At 35.6% G+C, this 21162-nt stretch overlaps 2 protein-coding genes across 2 annotated transcripts; one reads left to right on the forward strand and one right to left on the reverse strand.

The window, feature by feature from the left end:
• Positions 1 to 10995: 10995 nt before the first annotated feature.
• Positions 10996 to 11738, reverse strand: HO133_006108 (uncharacterized protein; the record flags this gene model as incomplete). Its single annotated transcript, XM_037297010.1, has 2 exons — positions 10996 to 11434; positions 11593 to 11738. 2 exons carry the CDS (start codon positions 11736 to 11738, stop codon positions 10996 to 10998), a joined length of 585 nt encoding a protein of 194 aa, XP_037147584.1.
• Positions 11739 to 17108: 5370 nt separating this feature from the next.
• HO133_006109 (uncharacterized protein) lies at positions 17109 to 19452 on the forward strand (the record flags this gene model as incomplete). Its single annotated transcript, XM_037297011.1, has 5 exons — positions 17109 to 17122; positions 17184 to 17502; positions 17604 to 18152; positions 18206 to 18804; positions 18879 to 19452. The coding sequence occupies 5 exons, from the start codon at positions 17109 to 17111 to the stop codon at positions 19450 to 19452; spliced, it is 2055 nt and encodes a 684-aa protein (XP_037147585.1).
• Between the last annotated feature and the right edge of the window lie 1710 nt (positions 19453 to 21162).

Raw genomic sequence — 21162 nt, forward strand, 5'->3', positions numbered from 1 at the left:
TAAAAAATTAATTAATATCTTTTTATTATAATAACGAATATAATAAACTATAATTAAATCTATTAGAAAAAAAATTAAATATCTAGAAATTTTTAAAGATATAATAAACTTTTAAAAAAATATCTATTTTTATTATATAAGAGTCTTATATAATTTATAAAAAAAAATTTAAAAAAGAATTATTAAAATAATATTTATTAATATAAATTTTTTTCTATATTAATTTTAATTTTAATATTCTAATCTATATTTAAATAGACTTATTATTTATATATTAATTTTATTTATATTAAATTTATTTATAAATTATTTTTAATTATAAAATCTAAAAAAAGTTTATTATTTTCTTCTTATATATATATTTTTTATTAAAATAAAATATATAGTTTTTAAAAATTATATAATATAGATATTTAAAAAAAAAAAAAAAAATTATTATTAGAATTAATTAGATAATAGTTTAAGAATTGAAATATAATAAGATATAAATTTATATTTAATAAGACGAGTAAAGAGATATAAGAGACTTTTAAACTTATTAATATTAAATTAATATATAAAAATATTATTAATATATTTAAGCGATCTAAGCGTTTTTATAAGAGTATAAATTATTTAAATTTAAAATCTTAATAAATTAATTATATAATTCTAATTCTAGATTAAAAATAAGAATATAAATATTTTTCGCTATTATAATTATTTTTAAATAATAATAATTAGAAAGATAATTAGAATTCTCTATCGCTATAAAAATATATACTATATTTTATAATCTTTTATATAATAGATTTTTTTTTAATTAGATTATATTTAAAAGTTTTAAATAATAAAATATTATTTAATATATAATTAGATATTTATATAAAAATAATATATAAACTTTAATTTAATTAATAAACTTAATAAGAATAATAAGATATTCTTATTATCTCGAGAGGAAAACTCTACTCTAACCCGACTTTACCCCGTTAAAACCCCGATCTAGAGCGAGGTGATATTGGGTATCCAAAACCTCGCCCCACCTCGCTCTGTTACGCAGCGTACTTGATAGTTAGATACCCTTATTAGAACTTAAATAGAGCCTCGTAGAACCTATATAGGGTCTTCGTAAGGGCTACTACTAATAAATAGCCTCATCTTTACTATAAGTATCTTATCTCATTAAAGTTTAATTCTCAGCTAAAATTACAGTTAAAGTTAATTATTATTTTATTTATTTATTTTATATATATATTAATTATATTAATTATCTATTTAAATAATATTATAAAATAAATACGATTATAATTTAAATTTATAATATTATATCTTTAAATTAAATCTAATATAAATTAATACTATCTATATAAATAATTTATATATACTTTTCTAAAATCTTTATAACTATTATCTCATATATATTATAATTTAAATTATAAGTATTTATTTTATATTAAAATCTTTTTATATTTTTAATTACGCTACGTAACGAAGTAAGATAGAGCGAGGTTTTAAGTACTTAATACTATCTCGCTTCGAGACGAGATTTTAACGAGATGAGTTAGAGTCGAGATAAGATTTTCTATCGAGGTAACGGAGATATTTCGTTATTCTCGTTAAGTCTATTAATTAAATTAGCTTCGAACTATTACTCTCGCTAAGTCTATTAATTAAATTAGTTTAAGATTATTATCGCTATAATAACTTTAAATATAAAACTATTATCTTCGTAACGAGCTTTAAATATAATAGAAGTTTTTAGAGTAATTTCGTAGGAATATTCAAAGTGTGGAATTTTCAGAGTTCTTACTATGAAATATTCGACTATTCTAAATATCTTACTATTAAATAAGTTTAATTTCTATTATTTTTTTAGAAATTCGCTTATTAGCCCTAGTTCTAAGTGTAGTTATAACTTAATTATTAGCTTTATATCTTCGAGTATTTTCTAGCCTCTATCGATATAATTATCTCTACTTTAATTCTTATAATTATATAATTTACTCTTCTTATCTTATATATAGAATTAATTAATAATAAGATCTATATCTTATTACAACCATTTAATCTTAGAGTTATAAGTTCTTTAAGTATTAGAGAGAGTAACGATAAGAGTAGTAATGAGAGTAACGATAAGCTTTCTCTTTCTTATTATTAGTATATACGAAGGTCGACATCAAAAGTTCTAGACAGCGCTAAAATACTTGACACTCTTAATATTCTTGGCACTTTCTATATAATTACATTTATTTAACGATAATACTTTATATAATTACGTATATACTTATTAGCTCGCTCGACGAAGTCGTATAATCGTATATTATCTTCTTTATAATCTTTTCTATACTTATTACTATCTTTAAAACGTATTACCTTTATAATATATCTCGATATTTACTCTATTTACTTCTAAATTCTCTTTTAAATAAACTTATAATTTTAATAATATAGTTATTATCTTTTAACTTTCTTATAAGTTTTTAATATATCTTTTTAAATAATATAACGTTTTATTTATAATTAATAAGACTTAATAAGTATTTAAATTTAAATCTTATTATTATAATTAATACTTTAAGTATTAGATATATTAATAAAAGATAATTAAGATAGAGAATAGTAAGAAGATTTCTATTTATTATACTATATAAATAAGACTTATATATTAGAAGTCTTTATACTCTTTCTCTATTTCTCTACGCTATAATTAATACTTTAATATTATCGCTATTATATATTCTATTAATATCGCTATTATATATATACTACGTCGCTATTATATAGAGTATTAATACTTATTAAAATAAAGAATAATAATGCTATCTATGAAATTTAGAAGTATATCAAGTACTTAGTTCTATCTAGATCCTTATCTTAATATATCTAAAACTTTTAATATCGACCTTCGTATAATAGAATAAGATAGAGCTAAGCTTAAAAATCTTAAATTTATATATGTAGCTAATTATAAATTTAGAATTACTACGCTTTTTAATTAGATCGACTAAGTTATCGTAAGTAAATAAATTAGTATTCGTAATTATTAAACGTTCGTAACTATTTAAAAAATAGATATACGTTATTAATATATAGAATAACTTTTTTATTTTCTATTAAATTTTTTATTTTTTTTTTAAATTATAGAGCGTAGATTGCGCTTTTAAATGCTTTAAAAAATTTAAAATTTGATTTTATAATTATTAAAAGGCAAGGCACTTAAATATCGCTTATCAAAGATCGCTTATCAAAGATCGCTTATCAAAGATCGCTTCTTAAAGATCGCTTATCAAATTTACTCGATAGATCTAATTAAAAAAATAATTATAAATTTAATTTATATGCCTTTACTCGTAGTATATTAAAAGAATATAGACGTATAGAAGATAGATAGAAAGAATAGAAAGGCTTAAATAATATACTCGAAATTTACTTAAAATAGTTACGTAAAGTATCTACGACTATTTAAATATTCGAATATTTAAATATTTCATAATAACTATACTTTTTTGAAGGTTATTCTCGAAGATAAAATCGTCGGAGTTTCGAAGTTTTAGTGATTCGCCATTAGATTTTAATAGCGAATTACTAAAACTTCGAAACTCCGACGATTCCACGCGGAAAAAAGTTACTTTGAAAACCTCTAGTCTATTATATCTTTTTAAATATCTTTCTAAGTATCTATATCTACTATATATATAATATTAAAATTTAAGAGATTTACTTAGAGGTACTTAGAGGTACTTAGAGTTCATCGAAGTAGCCGAGATATATCTCGAAACCTCGCCTTCGGGTCGAGGCGGGGTCGGGGTTTTAAGGTGACTCGAAACCTCGACTCGGAACCCCACCCGACCCCGACCCTCTCCGAAATCCTATCGAGGTCCCCCGCCTCGTTACGTAGCGTATTTTTAATGTAATTTATTTAAAATCTTTATATAATCTTTATAGTTTATAATTAATTTATATATATATATAAAATTTAATATTATTTATTATTAAATAAATAATATAATATAATATCTAGTATTTTATTTTTTATATATTTTTATATTAATTTTTTAAATATTATAATTAAATTCTTAAAGTTATTATTTACTTATATTTATATTATATTATTATAAAGATATATTATAATTATAAAGATATATTATATTAAATATTAAAAATATTTCTTATAGAATTATTATTATAGTAAACTATTTTATTTTAATATATTATATAATACGAGTTTATATTTATAAAGAAAGAAATATAATTTATTTTCTTAATTAGAGCTATTAAATAAGTTTAATAAATAAACTTTAATAATCGATATTTAAATTCTTTATCTTTAAATAATTATAAGATTAAATTAAAAAAATTTAAATTATTAAATTATTTAAAGTATAAAATTTACATTCTATAATTTTAAAGATAAATTGAAATTTTTAAATAGAAAATAAATAAGTAATTTTAAATTTAAATAATAGCTATTTAATTTCTTACTTAGAACTATTAAAATATAATCTCTTTTTCTTTAATTAATTAAATATTAGATTTAAACGTTTATTTTAATATATCGTTTTATAGACCTTATTATTTATAATTTATCTTATATAAAGATTTACTAGCCTTTTCTTTAATAGTCGTAAATATCGCTCTCTTCTTATTTTTCGAAAATCTTAAATCTTAATCTTTCTCTCTTTCTTTTCTTCTTTAAAAGTATAATATATATACCTTTTCTATATTTATATTCGATATAATATCTTAAATCTTAATTAAGTATTAGAGATATTTAAGAAGCGATATAGAGAGATAAAGAATAGTTTATTTATTAAGAATAAGAATAACGTTTATAGCGGTAATTCGTTTTTCGAGTAGCTTAATATAGATAAGATATTCGAATATCGTTTCGAAGCTAATATATTTTAGAGTATAGAATTCTTTAATATTTATATAAATTTACTATTACTCGTAAGTTAATAAAGTATAATTAATCGAGATAGTATTAGAAAGTAACGAGTAAAGGCCTATGAATTAAATTCATAATTATTTTTTTAATTAAGGCTATCGAGTAAATAGGTAAGCGATCTTTGGTGAGCGAACTTTGGTGAGCGATATTTGAATTCCTTGCGCTTTAATGATTATAAGACAAATTTTTAAAATTCTTAAAAATTTGGAAAGCGCAAATAGCGTTTCAAAATTTAAAAAAAAAAATTTAAAATTTCAATAGAAAACAAAAAAGTTATTACTATTATGAATAATATATCTATATTTATAATTTAATAAGGGAGGCGCGGGAGGGCGAGATTTTGATGGTTGCGGACGCTAATTTATTTACCCGCGATAACTTAGCTGATCTAATTAAAGAGCGTAGTAACTCTAAATTAATAATTGACTGTATATATAAATTCAAGATTTTCAAGCTTAGCCCTATCTTATTCTTTTATATATACTAATAATAAAATTCGTTAATAATAAGTTATTATTTAATAAGATAATTAATAGTAGTTATTATAATATTAATAATTTCTATAGAGAATTCTTTTTACTTAGTTAGAATTATTATAGTTGAGAACTCGAGAGAATTCTCTTAAGTATACTTCTATAGCTTCTATTTACGTAATAAGATATATATATCTATAAGCTATTTAAAATAGTTATTCTTATATAATTAATAAATAGATAACTTAAAGAATAGATTAAGGATAGCGCGTTAAGATATAGTAGTAGCGAGATATAATAATAAGATAATATAGTAATAAGATGATATAATAGTAGAATAATATAACAATAGCGAGGTATAGTAGTAGCGTTTAAATCGAGCTTATAATCTATTAAAATATTAGATATATATTATATAAAATAGATAAATTAATTCTCTAATTCTATTCGAGACTAGATTTAAAATATAATATAAAATTAAGTAACTAATTAATACGATAACTGAGAAGCGTAAGAGTTAAATTCGATATTAGTATATATAATAGAGTAAGATAGAGCTAAGCTATAAAATCTTAAATCTATATATATAATTAATTATAAATTTAAGTTCGCTACGCTTTTTAATTAAATCGACTAAGTTAGCCCGCTAGCTCTCTCGAGCTCTCTTATTAAAAAAATAGATATATATTATCAATATATAGAATTACTTTTTTATTTTCTATTAAAATTTTAAGATTTTTTTTTAATTATAGAATGAAATATGAGCAGATAGTGAGCTTTTAGATAAAAAACGAATTTCTAAATTTAGACTTATATTTTTAAATCGTAAGAAATTTAAATATCGCTTATTAAAGTTCGCTCGATAGTCGAATAGCTCTAGTTAAATATATATTATCTAATTTTAAAATAACTTTTTTATTTTTTATTAAAATTTTAAGATTTTTTTTATAAATTATAAAACGAAATATAGGCTTTTAAAAAAAACCTATATTTAATCTTATAAATATTTAAAGATAAAAAATTCAAATATCGTTTATTAAAAATTTATTTACTTTATTAAGATTACTCTTTTATATAAGCTTAGATAGTCGAGTAGTAATAACTTAATAAATCTCGATCTTCGAAATTATTCCGCTCCGTCCTCGGTTCGAATTCATAAATCTCCCTCGCTAAAAGATTATAAAATCGTAAAATCGTAAAATTCGTAAAATCGTAAAATTCGTAAAATTCGTAAAATTAATAAAAATTCCATGAATTATAAAATTTAAAATAATAATAATTAATATAAAAGAATTATTACTAATTTTAAAATTATCTTCTTATTAATTAAATTTAAATTAATTTAAAGTTAATTAATTTTTTAGAAACTTATTATTTATATAACTTCTCTTATTTCTATTATTTTCTTTCTATTATTATTTTTAATTATAGAATTTTCTACGCTTTTTTATAATTTAAGATTTATAAAATTTAATCTTATAATTCTAAATAAATCTTAAATTAAAGTATTTTCACTCTTCGAGAGTTAAATTCAATCTCGAAATAAGATATAAAAATAAATTACTTTTTATAATTTAATTTATAGATCTAAACTTATATCTCTATATTAAGTTTCGATAAGATTTATTTATAAAATAAAAGATAGATAAAAGTAGAAAGTAAGCGCTTAGTGTAAAGATAATAAGTTTTTAAGATTATATACGATTTAAATAAAGTTAAAGTAAGTATATATAAATAACTCGATATTAAAGATCTATACTCTTTAAATTTAAAATATATATCTTAAATCTTTTTAAATATTATTATTAATAGCGAGAATCTAATTTTCTTTACTTTCTAAGTAATTTCTAATTAACGAGTTAATATATTAGATTTATTACTCTCTTTAAAAGTATTAAATTTTTAATAAACTTCTAGATAAGAAATAAGATAAGATTTTAAATCTAAATTTAAGTATCTTAATTTTAAGAGTTTTTAGAATTTATAAGAGATAGAAATTCTTCTTTTCTTTTAATAATAGCGAGAGTTTTTATAAAATAAGAGAAGTAGTAATATAAAAAGATAAGATTATAGTTAAGTATTAGAGTAAAGTTAACGTTAATAATATAATAATAAAGTTATAGATATCTTAAAATTATAAGATAATAATTTAAATCTATAATAAAAAGAAGTAGTCTCTCGATATAAGTATTAATTATTAGTATTATTTTTATAATATAAGTAATATACTATTAAAATTATTTATTTATAAAAAAATTAGAGATAATAAGAATATTTAGTTAATACTAAGAAAAGTTTTATTATTATATAAAGATTTTACTAATAAAAGCGTAGATGAAGATATTATAATTATTTAAAATAAGAGTTAATATTTTAATTTATTATAGAGTATAGAAAATAGTTATATAATTATCTCTAGGAATAAAATTAGATTTAAATAATTTTAAAATATAAGTAATATATTATTCGTTTAGTCGATAACTTATTTCTTAGTCTCTTACTATTACTTAATCTCTCGTAGTAATATATATAATAAAATCGATATATCTATTAAAAGAATCGATTTAAATATAGAATTTTAGTTAAATAATACTCGATAATTAACGAGTATATATAGGTTTAGGCTTATAAATTAAATTTATAAAAAGTAATTTATTTTTAAATCTAATTTCGAGATTGAATTCGATTCTCGAACTTCGAAGAGTGAAAATATTTTAATTTAAGATTTTCTTAGAATTATAAAATTAAATTTTAAAAAAACTTAAATTATTAGAAAGCGTAGATTAAGTTCTATAATTTAAAAAAAAGTAGTAAAATTTTAATAGAAAAAAGAAAAGTTATATTAATAATAGATTTCTAGAAAGTTAATTAACTTTAAATTAATTTAAATTTATTTTAATATCTATTATAGTCTTTTTATTTTAATTACTATTATTACTATCTTTATAAAATATGAAATTTTTATTATTTTACGATTTTTTACGAATTCTACGATTTTACGATTTTACGATTTTTATATTTTTATATTTTTACAATTTTATAATTTTTTAGCGAGGGAGATTAATCAATTTAAATCGAGGACGAAGCGAAGTAGTTTCGAAATTTATTAAAATTATTATTACTCGACTATCTAAGCTTATATAAAAGAGTATTCTTAATTAAGATAATAAGTTTTTAATAAGCGATATTTAAATCCTCTACCTTTAAATATTTATAAGACTAAATTTGAAAATTCTTTTTTTATCTAAAAGCCTATATTTTATTCTATAATTTAAAAAAAAATCTTAAAATTTTAATAGAAAATAAAGAAGTTATTTTAAAATTAAGTAATATATATCTAATTAGCGCTATTCGACTATTAAGCGAACTTTAATAAACGATATTTAAATTCCTTACGCTTAAATAATTATAAGATTAAATTTAAAAAAATTTCTTATCTAAAAGTCTATATTTTATTCTATAATTTAAAAAAAAATCTTAAAAATTTAATAGAAAATAAAAAAGTTATTTTAAAATCAAATAATATATATCTAATTAAGGCTGTCCGGCTATCGAGCGAACTTTAATAAGCGATATTTGAATTCCTTACGCTTTAATAATTATAGAATTAAATTTAGAATTTTTTTTTATCTAAAAGCCTATATTTTATTCTATAATTTAAAAAAAGAATTTAAAAATTTAATAAAAAATAATAAAGTTATACTGTATGTTAATAATATATATTTATTTTTTTAATAATTATAGATACTAATTTATTTATTCGCGATAAGTTAATCGATCTAATTAAAGAGCGTAGTAAACTCGAATTTATAATTAACTATATATATAAATTTAAGATTTTTAAGCTTAGTTCTACTTTATTCTATTATATATATTAATAAGAGTCGACTTAAAGCGAAGTACTATTAGATTTTAATATAGACTTTATATAAATATCTAGAATAACGTCTAAATACTTTATAAAGTAGAATTAGATATTATTATTATTTATTTAAAAATAATATAATATAACTTATTATTATAATATAATTAAAAAAAATTCATTACTTTATATAGTTTATAGATATAAATATATAAAGAAAAATATACTTAAGTTTAATTAGAAAGATATATCGAATATAAAGAATTTATTCGTAATAATATCTCTATATAATATTTACGCGTAGAGATTATTCTAAATAATTACTTTTCGAAATTATAAAAATAAAGTATTAAAATCTATAGAGATATATCTCTAGCGAGTATACTCGAAAGATCGTATAGTAAAAGAATCTTTCTTTTTAATTTAAATAAATAATTAAATAATAGTAAATACTTAAGAGTATAAAGTTCGCTTAAAAGTTATAGAATTAATTCGAGGGTTATAAACTTAATTTAGATCGATCTCGAAGATCTTAAATAAATTCGAAAATTCGAATCTAATAACTTAATCTCTCTAATTATAATATACTTTAGATTATTAAAAATTATATATATTTTATATATTTTAATTTTTTTCTAAGCGTATAATTAATAAGTGTATTTTATATCTAGTTTTAAATAGCTTAAAGATAAATTATAACGAATTAAATTGTAATTACTTCGATGATTTAGAAAGTAATTCAAGAAGAGCCTCGAGCCAGCTTCGAACTCTCAAGGCCAGATCACATATATACTTATCAGCGAAAGTATTTCGCACTGATTTCCAAGACATCTACAAACACCAAGCCGCATATTTCCAGGAACACCGTTCCACAAACGTTCCTTCAATAATGTACCCCAGAGTGTTCGAAGACACCAAAACACACCACAAGAGCTCCTCCAAAGACTCAGACTCCCTTACCGATCCACATGTGTGATGATCCGAGCTTCCCTTGAGCGTAACATACAACGCCGCTATCACAACCCCACCTCTAAAGTTCAATAGTCCAACGGCGTCGACGTCTTCTCTTCTCGTACCAATCCACAACGGACGAGCAGCCAACTAAGCGCCGAGCGGTACACATATCATCCCACCTTCTTAGTCCCTTGACATGCAGAGCAGAAAACCCCCCGGCGCGGAGTACCACGTCCGACAGACCCTCCCCTCCCATCTTCAACCGTGGAACCCCAAATCCGCACGACAGCCTTACCCTCCCTTTGGCACTCCTTGTTGTGCTCTGGGCAAGCTCAAAAATCCCTCAATACCATGCATCAAGAGGGCATTGCTCGGGCCCCGCGCCGGTTTCTCGCTCTCGACGGTCCGTGTGCAGGCGGACGCGATTCTCGTAGTCTGTAAAGAAGGCTACAAGTGGAGACAGGAAAGGACGACTTCGCTGCTGTTCCCCTCCCAGAGTGCGCCGGCAATGCGTCTAGTGACATTAGCAATTTTAGCTTCAGCGTGAACGTTCTTTGCCTTGAGCCCAGGTGCTTAGCCACGAAAATCGAACCTCCGAAACGGAACATACCCAGCTGACTCCATGACCCTCATGGACCGTGACATCTTTCACACATTCCCACATCCTGGAAACACATGAGACCAATGTCAGGATTCTCCACTTTCTTGAAAATGCCGGCTCTTGTGTTGAAGTGCGTGGAATGTGCTACAGACTTTTCGGACCGTGTGCCATCAAACTACTCTACTGAACGTTCACGGTGGTATGCTCCAGGAACCACGTATGTTTTCATGAGAGTACCGGTGACTGGACTGTACCAACGATGATAGTTGAGCGACCTGAGATTGGCTTGGTAGACTGTGCCGCCAACGGATTGTGGTGCGAGAGCGTCGCCGGCAACCAGACAATAATGGAACCAGTAGGGTTTTTCGTTCAGCCGGCAACCATCATATGCTTCGATATCCCGACCTCCACGGGATGGAGCAGCCTCGCAGGCATCGATGACAACGCTTTCATCTCCAGTGCATGCAATAAGACGGACCCCAGGCCAACACTGGTGCGTGAAGTAGCCATCCCGGAAAGTGAAGCCGTGGTACGGAGCCGCCGGATCGCAGAGCAACTCCGAGTCAGAGATTGGCATGGCAGCCATTGCAGCTGGACCGAGCCAAGCTGTATCCCTGTCGCTCCCTAGCACACATCTTGGGTCTGACGTGGCGAGAAAAAGCGCCCACTCATTGAGTATCTTGCGTGATTAGGCATTGACCTTGGGATGGTAGGATAGTGCACAGCTGGTAGGAGTGCCTGTAGGCTATTTGGCCATGTGGAACACCGGTACGTCGATCTGTGCTTCGCTTTGGCAAAGGCGGGTGCGCCATGGATGCTGAGGTTGAGGGTCGTTGGCATTGTTCTGTGGTCACAGATTTGGGGCTGCCTAAAGGGGTCGTCGTCGTGTGGCGGGTCTGTGGGAATTTGATCGTACATCTGGTGAAAGGGTTTGTAAAGTCGAGAGTCTTCTTTGATCGTGGTATTGGAGTCTGCGATGACAGACAGTACTGGAGATCAAAAGTTCGCCTCCGATTTCATAGTCCATTTTGGAATTCAAACTTCCTCAGCAGTCTGTTCTAGGGCGGTAGAAGTGCCGCAGGTAGGATCTTGGGGCGGCCAAAGCTGATGCAAAGGATGTCTGAGTGTGAAAATGTTCCATCAGGCGATTCGGAGAGTCAACTTCAAGGGAACGATGAGCAGGAAGAAGAAAGAAGTTTCTTTTATCACGAAGATACTCACCACTGTTCGGATTGGCGATAGCTTTTTCGTGTTCCAGTAAAGCCAAAGACACTGAATGAGGGTTCACCGACGCATGACGATAATCAACTTGAATGCTACTGGTGACAAAGGTAAAGATGCTGCGAACCAAAGAAGAACGGATACTGATTGGAAAAATCATGATAGGTCAAGCAACAGCAGCCTAAACCATACTGGATCTAGTCTCCTGCACTGTGACCGCAAGATACTTTAGCGATGTTCTTGCCTTCTCTCTTCCGCTTTCTTTTCTCTAGTGTCACTCAGAATCAACCAGCATTTTCCCACTTCTTATTTCTTCTTTTTCCTTCCTCATTTCCGTCTTTCCTACATGTGCCCTCGGATTGGAGTAACGTGTTGAAAAGGAATGACAATGTTATGTTGGTTTCTTCGGCCTGACCGCCATATGCACACCTTCGGGCTTCAGCCTGACGTGCCGATAACCGATTCCGCTCTTTCGGAGATTCGGACTTGAGCGTCACACTTGTGCGTCTCGTCTTTTCCAGCATCCTCGGTCATGGTTTGGCTGTAGGAATTTGGGTGGAGGAACCTCCAAAGAAATGCGCGAAATGAAGGGGCCAGCTGACCACCATGCAACGGAGCCTCCATGTACTACCCTGCATTTAATCTCGCTAGCCTTCTCTGGTCTTTATACATACTGATATTTTTACCAATCGTTTAGCTTTTTATCACATCGCACATATGCTCTCCTTTCTTGCTGTGATAAGCCTCCCACTTCCTATCACTCTTCCGCCGATCATGTTTCACCACGTGTATGTGTTGCTCGCCTTTGCTAGCCTGTAAGATCTCCTCAAGAGGTCAGGAGTCCTGATCTCATACCTACGTGGACCTCGACAGTTTTGTGAAAGCGTTGACATCTAGACCTCGACGGGCTGAGGCTGAGCCTGGAGACCGTACGCGAGTCATCTCACGTAAGGACATTTGTGCACCTATCAATCGAGGCTTTCGATGGTCCAGACTATCAGTCATTCTAAGGAGTCAAATCAATCATGACTGAAACTCTACAAACGGTCCGCAATCGCACCAAGTGCTAAAACGTCCAGGTTGGTCTAGATGAATAGTCCAAGATCCGATCCGCATTGAGTTTTATTGGAAATGTTGCTACCCAATTCTGACATCTGTGCCCAAGTCGTTCATCCACTATACTGTGAACGAGATTGAGGTTAGACCTGCCTTGTCATGAATCTGCCAATCAGGCCGCCAACTGACAATTCCCATTACGAGGCGAAAAAGATCACCGCCCTGGACCACGTGGCTATAACCTGGAACTGCTCCGCGGACGAAGTCCAGAATACTACTCCGAGAATTGAAGACGTACCATCTCCAGCATTGCCACTATGGGATTAGGAATCATATCCACTGACGCAGTCTTGGTCAAGAAGATCCCTAAGGATGCCGGCCACCGATCTTCTAGGGGTCTCCGGTGCGGAAAAGTAGCTAATGAGCTCGCCGCGATGTCGGCATTGGTCGACCGCCGAACGTTTTGAGACAATGATAGGCATCTGCTTACCATCCACAGACTCCTTCACAGCTTGTAGAGCATGGATAACCAGTCCGCTTGTAACGTCAAAACGCCGTGCCGAAGATTCGGGTCGGCATTGAAGGTTTGAAGGAAGCGGAAGATGGGGCTGTGAAATTTGCTAGGGTGGAGCGATTGATCGTCTCGGTGACGGTTTCGGGGCGACCGTTGAGAAGTTTGCAGGGGGCAGTCTTTCCAAACAGAGACAGATACGGAAACCAAAGCCATGAGTAATTACACGACAAAGGTATGTCAAACATTACCTGAGATGTCTCTGCGCTAAGTATCTCGCGTACAGAAACTCCCCTGCCACAAGTGTGGAGCTAATCCGCAAGGCTCTGTTCTCTGCAGGCACATCCTGAATCAAGCCTCCGCAACAACTTCAAGGGCGCATCTTCCACAATGTCAACACAGTGCTCGTCGGCGCTCAACTCATTCTTTGGAAAGCGCTCGACACCCGCAATCAGACAATGACTTATCTTGCTCTACGTCTGAGTCAATGCTCCCCACTATCGATTAACACCACATTGCCACGGCATAGGACGCAAGCGGCTCATAACCGGACGCAAATCATTCCACAACGCACTCGCATCACTACAAACAGCCTCGGAGACAGACACCATGTTGCGAGAGTGTTCTCCGATATGGCCTTTGACACGGCCTCAACTACCTCCAAGCGACCGGTGAACGTCCCCATGCACGACATGCTGCCTCGAAGCCTGAGTTGACCGAAGACACGCTCCCTGCCCTCCTTACTATCGCCCTCGCTTCTTTCAATCGGCGCGGAGCTGTCTCCTACTATCGAGGACCCCACACGCGCTTATCTTGTCAAGAAGGACGGCTCGGGTGAGAAGTTCGGTGCTCATGAAATGAACGACTATGTGGTCAAACGGGCTAGGGATATGTTCCGGTTGCCGGGCGGGATCTGTGGAGGAGGATGATATACCCCCTAGGAACAATGGGGAGGTAAAGAGAACAGGGCTGCAAGACAAAGCACATGTATAGTGGCAATCGGTGGATGCGATGAGGAGCGCAGGCTTCCACGACTTCAGTCTCGTAGATGACACAGTTTGGCCATGATGGTAGTGATGATGATGTCCGTTATACTGCGGGACAGGCAGTCGTGATGGTAGTGGTGGCGATAGATATCTGTTTACTCTACCTGTGTGTCCGAAGGGGGTGTGAAGCCTGGACGCCAAGCCGGCTAAGGCTGGTTACACGGTAGAGGGAGTCGGCGATGCCTAATGCTTGACAGACAGTCTTTTGAATCCACACCTGCATTTGCGTTAAGAACTCACTACATATTGATTCGCTCGACGCGAGGTTTGACTGATGGAATCAGATTCCACATACAAGGTTACTGAAGATTTGTGTCAATCTTCGCAGTAAACATGGTCCTCTGATTTGCGTATGGAAAGTTATTTTACATGAGATTCGTCTATTGGAACGCAATGTTTTCGTCAAAACATGAGCATCATCTGAATGAATGCAATATCTGACTCCAAAGCCATTCTCCGATCGTAAAATACAACGACATCGTTGTTGAATCTAAGGTTACTCTGTAATGTATTTTGGAAATTCTGCGCTCAGACGTTCAGCCAGTCAGCCAGGGTCAGAGCTAAGGTAACCTGAAGAGGCTTAGCGAGCACGTCTGAGGAGTTGATCGCGATAGGATGTTTGGCCCACCACGGCTAACTCCGAGCTGTGAAGTCTTACTATTTCTGGCTACCTATTACCCCATCCCTCACACACTTTTTTCGAAGTGTTTGTCGAAAAATAATTCGGGGGCATAACCAGCGCTCCAAGTTGAGGACAAGATAGCTCTTGAGGCACCGAGGCAGAAGATACACTTTCCATTTCCCCATCATCTGCAGCGAACGATGAGCAAAGACGCATGACATAAACATGCATCGGAGGCGGCTCGAAGGAATGAATCAATCGTTCTAGAACAACTCTCAGCCTCACATGCAAGTCCCGGGCACATGCATGAACTCAATGCATCACCAGCATCAAAGAGCGGTCACCCCCGATGCACGACGCATGTGGCACAGCGAGGGGGTTTTGGCCCTTCATTGGTGCGGATATAAGTTAAACGCCAGAGCGCAGAGATGCGATTGGCTCCTCCGTTGACTCGCCCGTGTAAGAAGAACACGTAACTCCCAAGCATGCACGTCGGCGCTCCCTATCAACGCAAGATCTCCCTTGCGATCGGTTGCGATTGGCAGAGATGCCTTGGGACTCTCCAGCTGTTCTTCACAGGTTCACAGCTGATTGAAGGTGTTGTAGGAAAAGGCAGACAAGGCAGCAATGAATTTGTCCCACGAAGGAATTCACTGGATTACAGGCTGAAGAGTACTTAGACAGCTGAGCGATGATTATGACTGAAGGTGAATTCGAATTTGAATTCGCTCTCTTTGAAAAAGGGGAACGAATACGATGTTTCAAGGCGTCTATAATCTGATCTCTGGTTTGTGTTTACTGTGAAGAGATTAGATTGAAAAGAAGGCGAGCGGTGAAGGATTTGTAACGGGTGCCGGGGAGAATAGAAAATCCTTTCGCTTTACTCCGGCTTGAAGAATGATAGGTGCGCTAAGCCTCGCTTAAGCGGGAGCTTACCTTATCAGAATCATAGTGGAAGCCAAGAGTCAGCCTTATCCGAACTCCGAGATGCCGAAGCAGCAAAGAAGGTCACTTCTCCGGTCACCCTCCTTCTTCTTCATCATGCATAATGCATAATTGACAGGCTTGCTCTCCAATCAAATATCTTTCCATCTGCGCGAAGATGACCCATGATTCAAATATCTCTCATTCATCGTCAAATGCAGACCGCTATACGTGGCAGACTCTAACCTGGAGGGAAATGAATATCCCCTCGCCACTTCTAAGGTACTTTCTGGTGCCCAGAGAAATTAAAAAAAAAAAACAAAAAAAAAACACGGGACCTTCCTGATGAGCAGCCCAGTGATTGGATATGAAGTCCTCGCGGGATACGAGCATATCACTCATCCCTGAACGCCCATGCATAATGGAATTCTCCGACTGGACAACCCTACGTCTCGGCTCGACTGCTCCGGAGAGTCACGAGCAACAGTCCTGCACCCCTATGGTCCCCTATGCACGCAGGGTATAATAGGGGGTAAATCGATCCATGTGGGATAGAAGGCTGATTGGTACCTGAACATACCGAGGATGATACAGCACTGGGTGAATACCTAATTTTGATTAGGCCAAGCGTAAGCCTGACGTACATGAAGTCTGAAGCGACGCAGCCTTCTCAAAAAGGTTCAGCTTGCGGATTTCATAATACTCTCTTTACCTCAGGTCTGAGACGTAAGTCTTCATATTAAACTCCAACGACTTCTTATGATTGATCGGACATCCGTGTGTATCCCTGGCAATATCATGTCCTTGACAAAGCCCGCCCCCAGGGCTCGCCCTGCGGTCCCGGCGACCCCGAGCAGTCCCCGCGCCGAAGAAAACCAAGGCTACCGTAGAGGAAGGGCTATAAGATCATGTCTGGAATGTCGTCGCCGGAAAATGCGATGCAATAGATCACGGCCGTGCCAGAATTGCAACAGATTCTGCAGGGACTGCGTGTATCTTGCCTTCCCTGACTGGCCGTCCGGTGCGCCAAATAACGCCAATGGGGAAGGCAGTGCGCAGAGTCCGGCCCAAGGTGGCGGCCGAGCTTTTCCATCATACGAATCCAACCAACATACCGGTCTTGTCCAAACTTCTCCGTCTACTCACCACCGCCTTGGCTGTGACTCAGACGCGCTTGCCAAGCACAATGGACTTTACGACATGGATGCAGATGACGAGCCTTTAGATGTGGCCATACAGGTTGGGAGACTTAGCATCACGGAAAAAATCGGAGGCTTCTTCAGGCCTCATGTCGCCAGTCAGGTGAGTACCTTTCCATTCCCATCTCGGGCGCAACCTTCTTCGGTGGTACCTGAGACACCCGGAGAGCACCCACAACTCAGAGCTAACATTATTCTCTGTAGCTTGATGCTCTTCTATCTGACACAGATCATACCGCGCGCCCATACACCCTCCAGACTGCCTATGGCGCACCCATGATTCAGCGTCCAACCCACCTGGGGGCCGCATCTACTTTTGCTCTGGTCAAACGGGTTCTACCCCTCGAGCCTTCATCTGGCTTTCTGACCACGGCATCACAGTCCTTTCTCCCTCAACCCGGGCTTGAGCTCCCAACTGGCGATGAGCTCACTCTACTTTACTACCAATATTGGTCTGCTGTGGACTCTCTTGCTCACATCATTCACAGGCCCTCTTTTGAAAGAGATTGTCGCAAGTACTTGCTGCATAGTCAGGTCATCGACGCTGCTCCCGTGTCTTTCAAAGCCCTTCTTCTCGCAATGTGTCTGGCCGCCGCAGTCAGTCTACCATCTATGCAAGCCGAGGAGGTATTGGGCGTCACGCAACAGACGCTGGTCGGCAGGCTCAAAATTGCGACCGAGAGGGCTCTGACCAATGCCAATGCCATGAGCTCTGTCAACGTACAGACTCTTCAGGCTTTCACTGTCTATTTAGTAAGCTCTCCTTTCTTCGGTCAAGAGCAATGCACTTGTCTAACGTACGACAGATCCCTCAATATCGTGCAGAAATCTCAAGGTCGCATACCGTCTACGTCGGAACACTCATCCGCCTTGCAATGAGTGCTGGTCTCAATCGCGATTCTAGTGGTCCAAGCATGGATCCCGTCGAAGGTCAAGTACGCAGACTGCTTTGGCACCAGATTTGCTTTCTCGACCTTCTCACTACCGAGGCTCAAGGACCTCAACCGGTAATCCGCGATGGTAGCTTCGATACGACACTGCCGTTGAACATCAACGATGACGCTCTCGACTGGCCAGACAATAAGTCAGTCCCTACGTCTGGGTGGACAGACGCGACTTTTTCTATCATACAATATGAATGCTGCATAGTGATCAGACTCATCTACGCACAGCGGTTGGCAATAGAAAATGGCCAGACTGATCTCAAGACCGCCCGGAAGAAGGTTGGTGAGCAGGAAGCTCGCATCGAGCGCAAGTACCTTCATCATCTCGACAAAGCCATACCCATCCAGCGCTGCGCCAAGCTTGTCGGGCGGCTCTTTACCGCGAGATTCGATGCGATGCTATTACATCAACATTGGCAAATGGACGTTAAGAGTGAATTGCAGATGAACATCCGAGAAACGTACGCCTATCTCCCTTCCCCACAGAGCCAGCAGCAACTTCTCCAACGTTCCGAGGCTTACTTATAATCTATAGACTCGTCGAATCTTGCCTCGCAGTATGCGAATGCGCCGTCGCCCTCGACACCGACCCGGACCTCGCACCCTGGGCCTGGTACGCCAGAGCATACCAGCAATACCACGGATCTATCTATCTCCTCATGGAAGTCTATCGCGAACCCTCTACCCGCTACGCCGATCGCATCAACCAGGTCCTAGACCATGTCTTCGAAGCTACTCCCCACCTGAGCAGCACGGAGAGAAGCAGAAGCCTTCTCCAACTCCTAGCCGAGGAACTTGACAAGATGACGCAGCTTCCCAAAGTCAAGCATTCACAGTTCACCGTGTCGGATAATGGCAGTAGCAGTCCGAACGACCACACAGGCATGGCGAAAACCCCAGAAGACGGTCAACATTGGAATCATTGGCAGCCGGAAGTGATGTATCCGCAAGCCTACAGGCACAATCTGCCTCCTATGAGCGACGAAGGGTGGTGGCCGATCCCAGTCCAACATGGGATGCTTTGTGACTCTACGGTCCCAGAGCACCATGGGTACACGGGCCCACAACACCATGACTACGGCTACGGTATGGGCTCAGGTCCTATGTAAAAGGGATCCGAATAATAAGTCTGACTCGAGAAGTCTTTGCGGGGAATTGACGGAAAGATGGACGTGTGGCTCGAGCCTTCGGAGGATTCATGCGTGCTTATCTCAAAGCCTTGCGCAATCCCATCCCTGTTCAATGTAATATTACAAATATCTTGCCCCTTTCATTCACCCAATCTAACCGCACTTTCCCTCTCTCGCCTGCACTGATTAACAAATCTCCCTGCCGCATTCTGCCAACCTTCCCCGCCGCAGCGAATAAATGACAACCGATTCGACAGAAAACCTTCTACCCGTCCCCCTCCCCCACCCCACTTCCCACGAACCGCATACCCGTCCGCAGCACCTTCGCATTCCACCCCGGTACACAACCCCTCTCCTCTTCGACCCACCCATCCCAGACCCATCCATCCATCGATCGATCCGCAGCGAGGGCCAAACGGTAGACCGATCACAAGACCAATGATCAACCATCCTCTCCCTCCACTTGAACCCCCAAAATGGCGATGCATAATGACGCACACGTCAGCGCGGGGCCAAGCCTCCAAGTCACGCAGATGGAATTTTTTACCCGCCGTCAGCCTTATGTGCTTGCTTGGCATGGGTGGTACGTGTATACATGTTTACATAGTACTTACCTCCAAACTTAACAATCCCTAGAATATCAAGCACAATCACATCTAGCCGTTCCATTGTACGTACATGCCCTACCATATCACTCGCCACGTCCAGCGCGCGGACGGAGGGACGACGGGGCTCGGATACGAAGGATGGGGCTGGGAGGGGTGGGGTGGGGCAGACTCGGCACAGCACAGCACGGTGGGACGCTCGTATTCGCGACTGTGAAGGAGACGTTTCCTTGGCGGTGGTGGTGGCCGGGGATATCGGGTTAGGGTAAAGTAAGTAAGTAAGGAAGGCGTTTGTATGTTTGTATGTATGTATGTATATATAAATAGAAAGATAGATAGATAGGTACATAGTCATCCTACACACATATACTAGCCAAAAATTCTGAAAGTGGGAAGGGCGAATCATAAGCCATGTTGTACTCTTTTTTTACATCCCGCGCTCTCTTATAACTGGCACAACAACGTTCTACGAGGTTGTGCGCAACGGGCCGCAAGGTGTTGCGCAGAGGGTGATGAGTTTCGAACCGGAATCGTTGAGGAAGGAGCGCCGTCGGAGCTTGGGAGAGGAGGTATCCCTTGGGTGAGGGTGAATAGAGGAGGAGTACGAGGCTCCTGCTAGAAAGTATTGGGTACTTTAGGGGGCAAATCGGATTTCTGCCATTGTATACTAGCTAGTGATTACACTGTACTCCACAATAGCTTATTTGCGCACCCATAGGAGTAGTATTTACTTCGGGATGGTACCTTCGTTTACAGAGATGAGGGGTGAAAAGCGACTTAGAAGGCGGGTGTGTCGAGAATGTCTTCAGGTGACGACGACGCTAGGGCTGGAAAGGGTCTAGCTGATTGGTATCGCAGCCTCGCAGAGTTGGTGGGGCTTCGTTCGCTCTTTCTCCATCGTACTTGCCTTCCATCCTTCCACTGCCATCTTGAATTGAGAATTCAGTAGTCTGTATAGACTTACGAGAAGCTACTGCCGTATGGCTGCACCTCGTGAAGCAACATACTGGCTCCCAGATAAATCTCGGCCGTACGCTACCTTCAGCCTTGTATTATCCAACAAAACATCGTCCTTACCGTCCAA

Source organism: Letharia lupina (genome assembly GCF_014066315.1).
Source record: "Letharia lupina isolate WasteWater1 chromosome Unknown contig_23, whole genome shotgun sequence".
Lineage (NCBI taxonomy): Eukaryota > Fungi > Ascomycota > Lecanoromycetes > Lecanorales > Parmeliaceae > Letharia > Letharia lupina.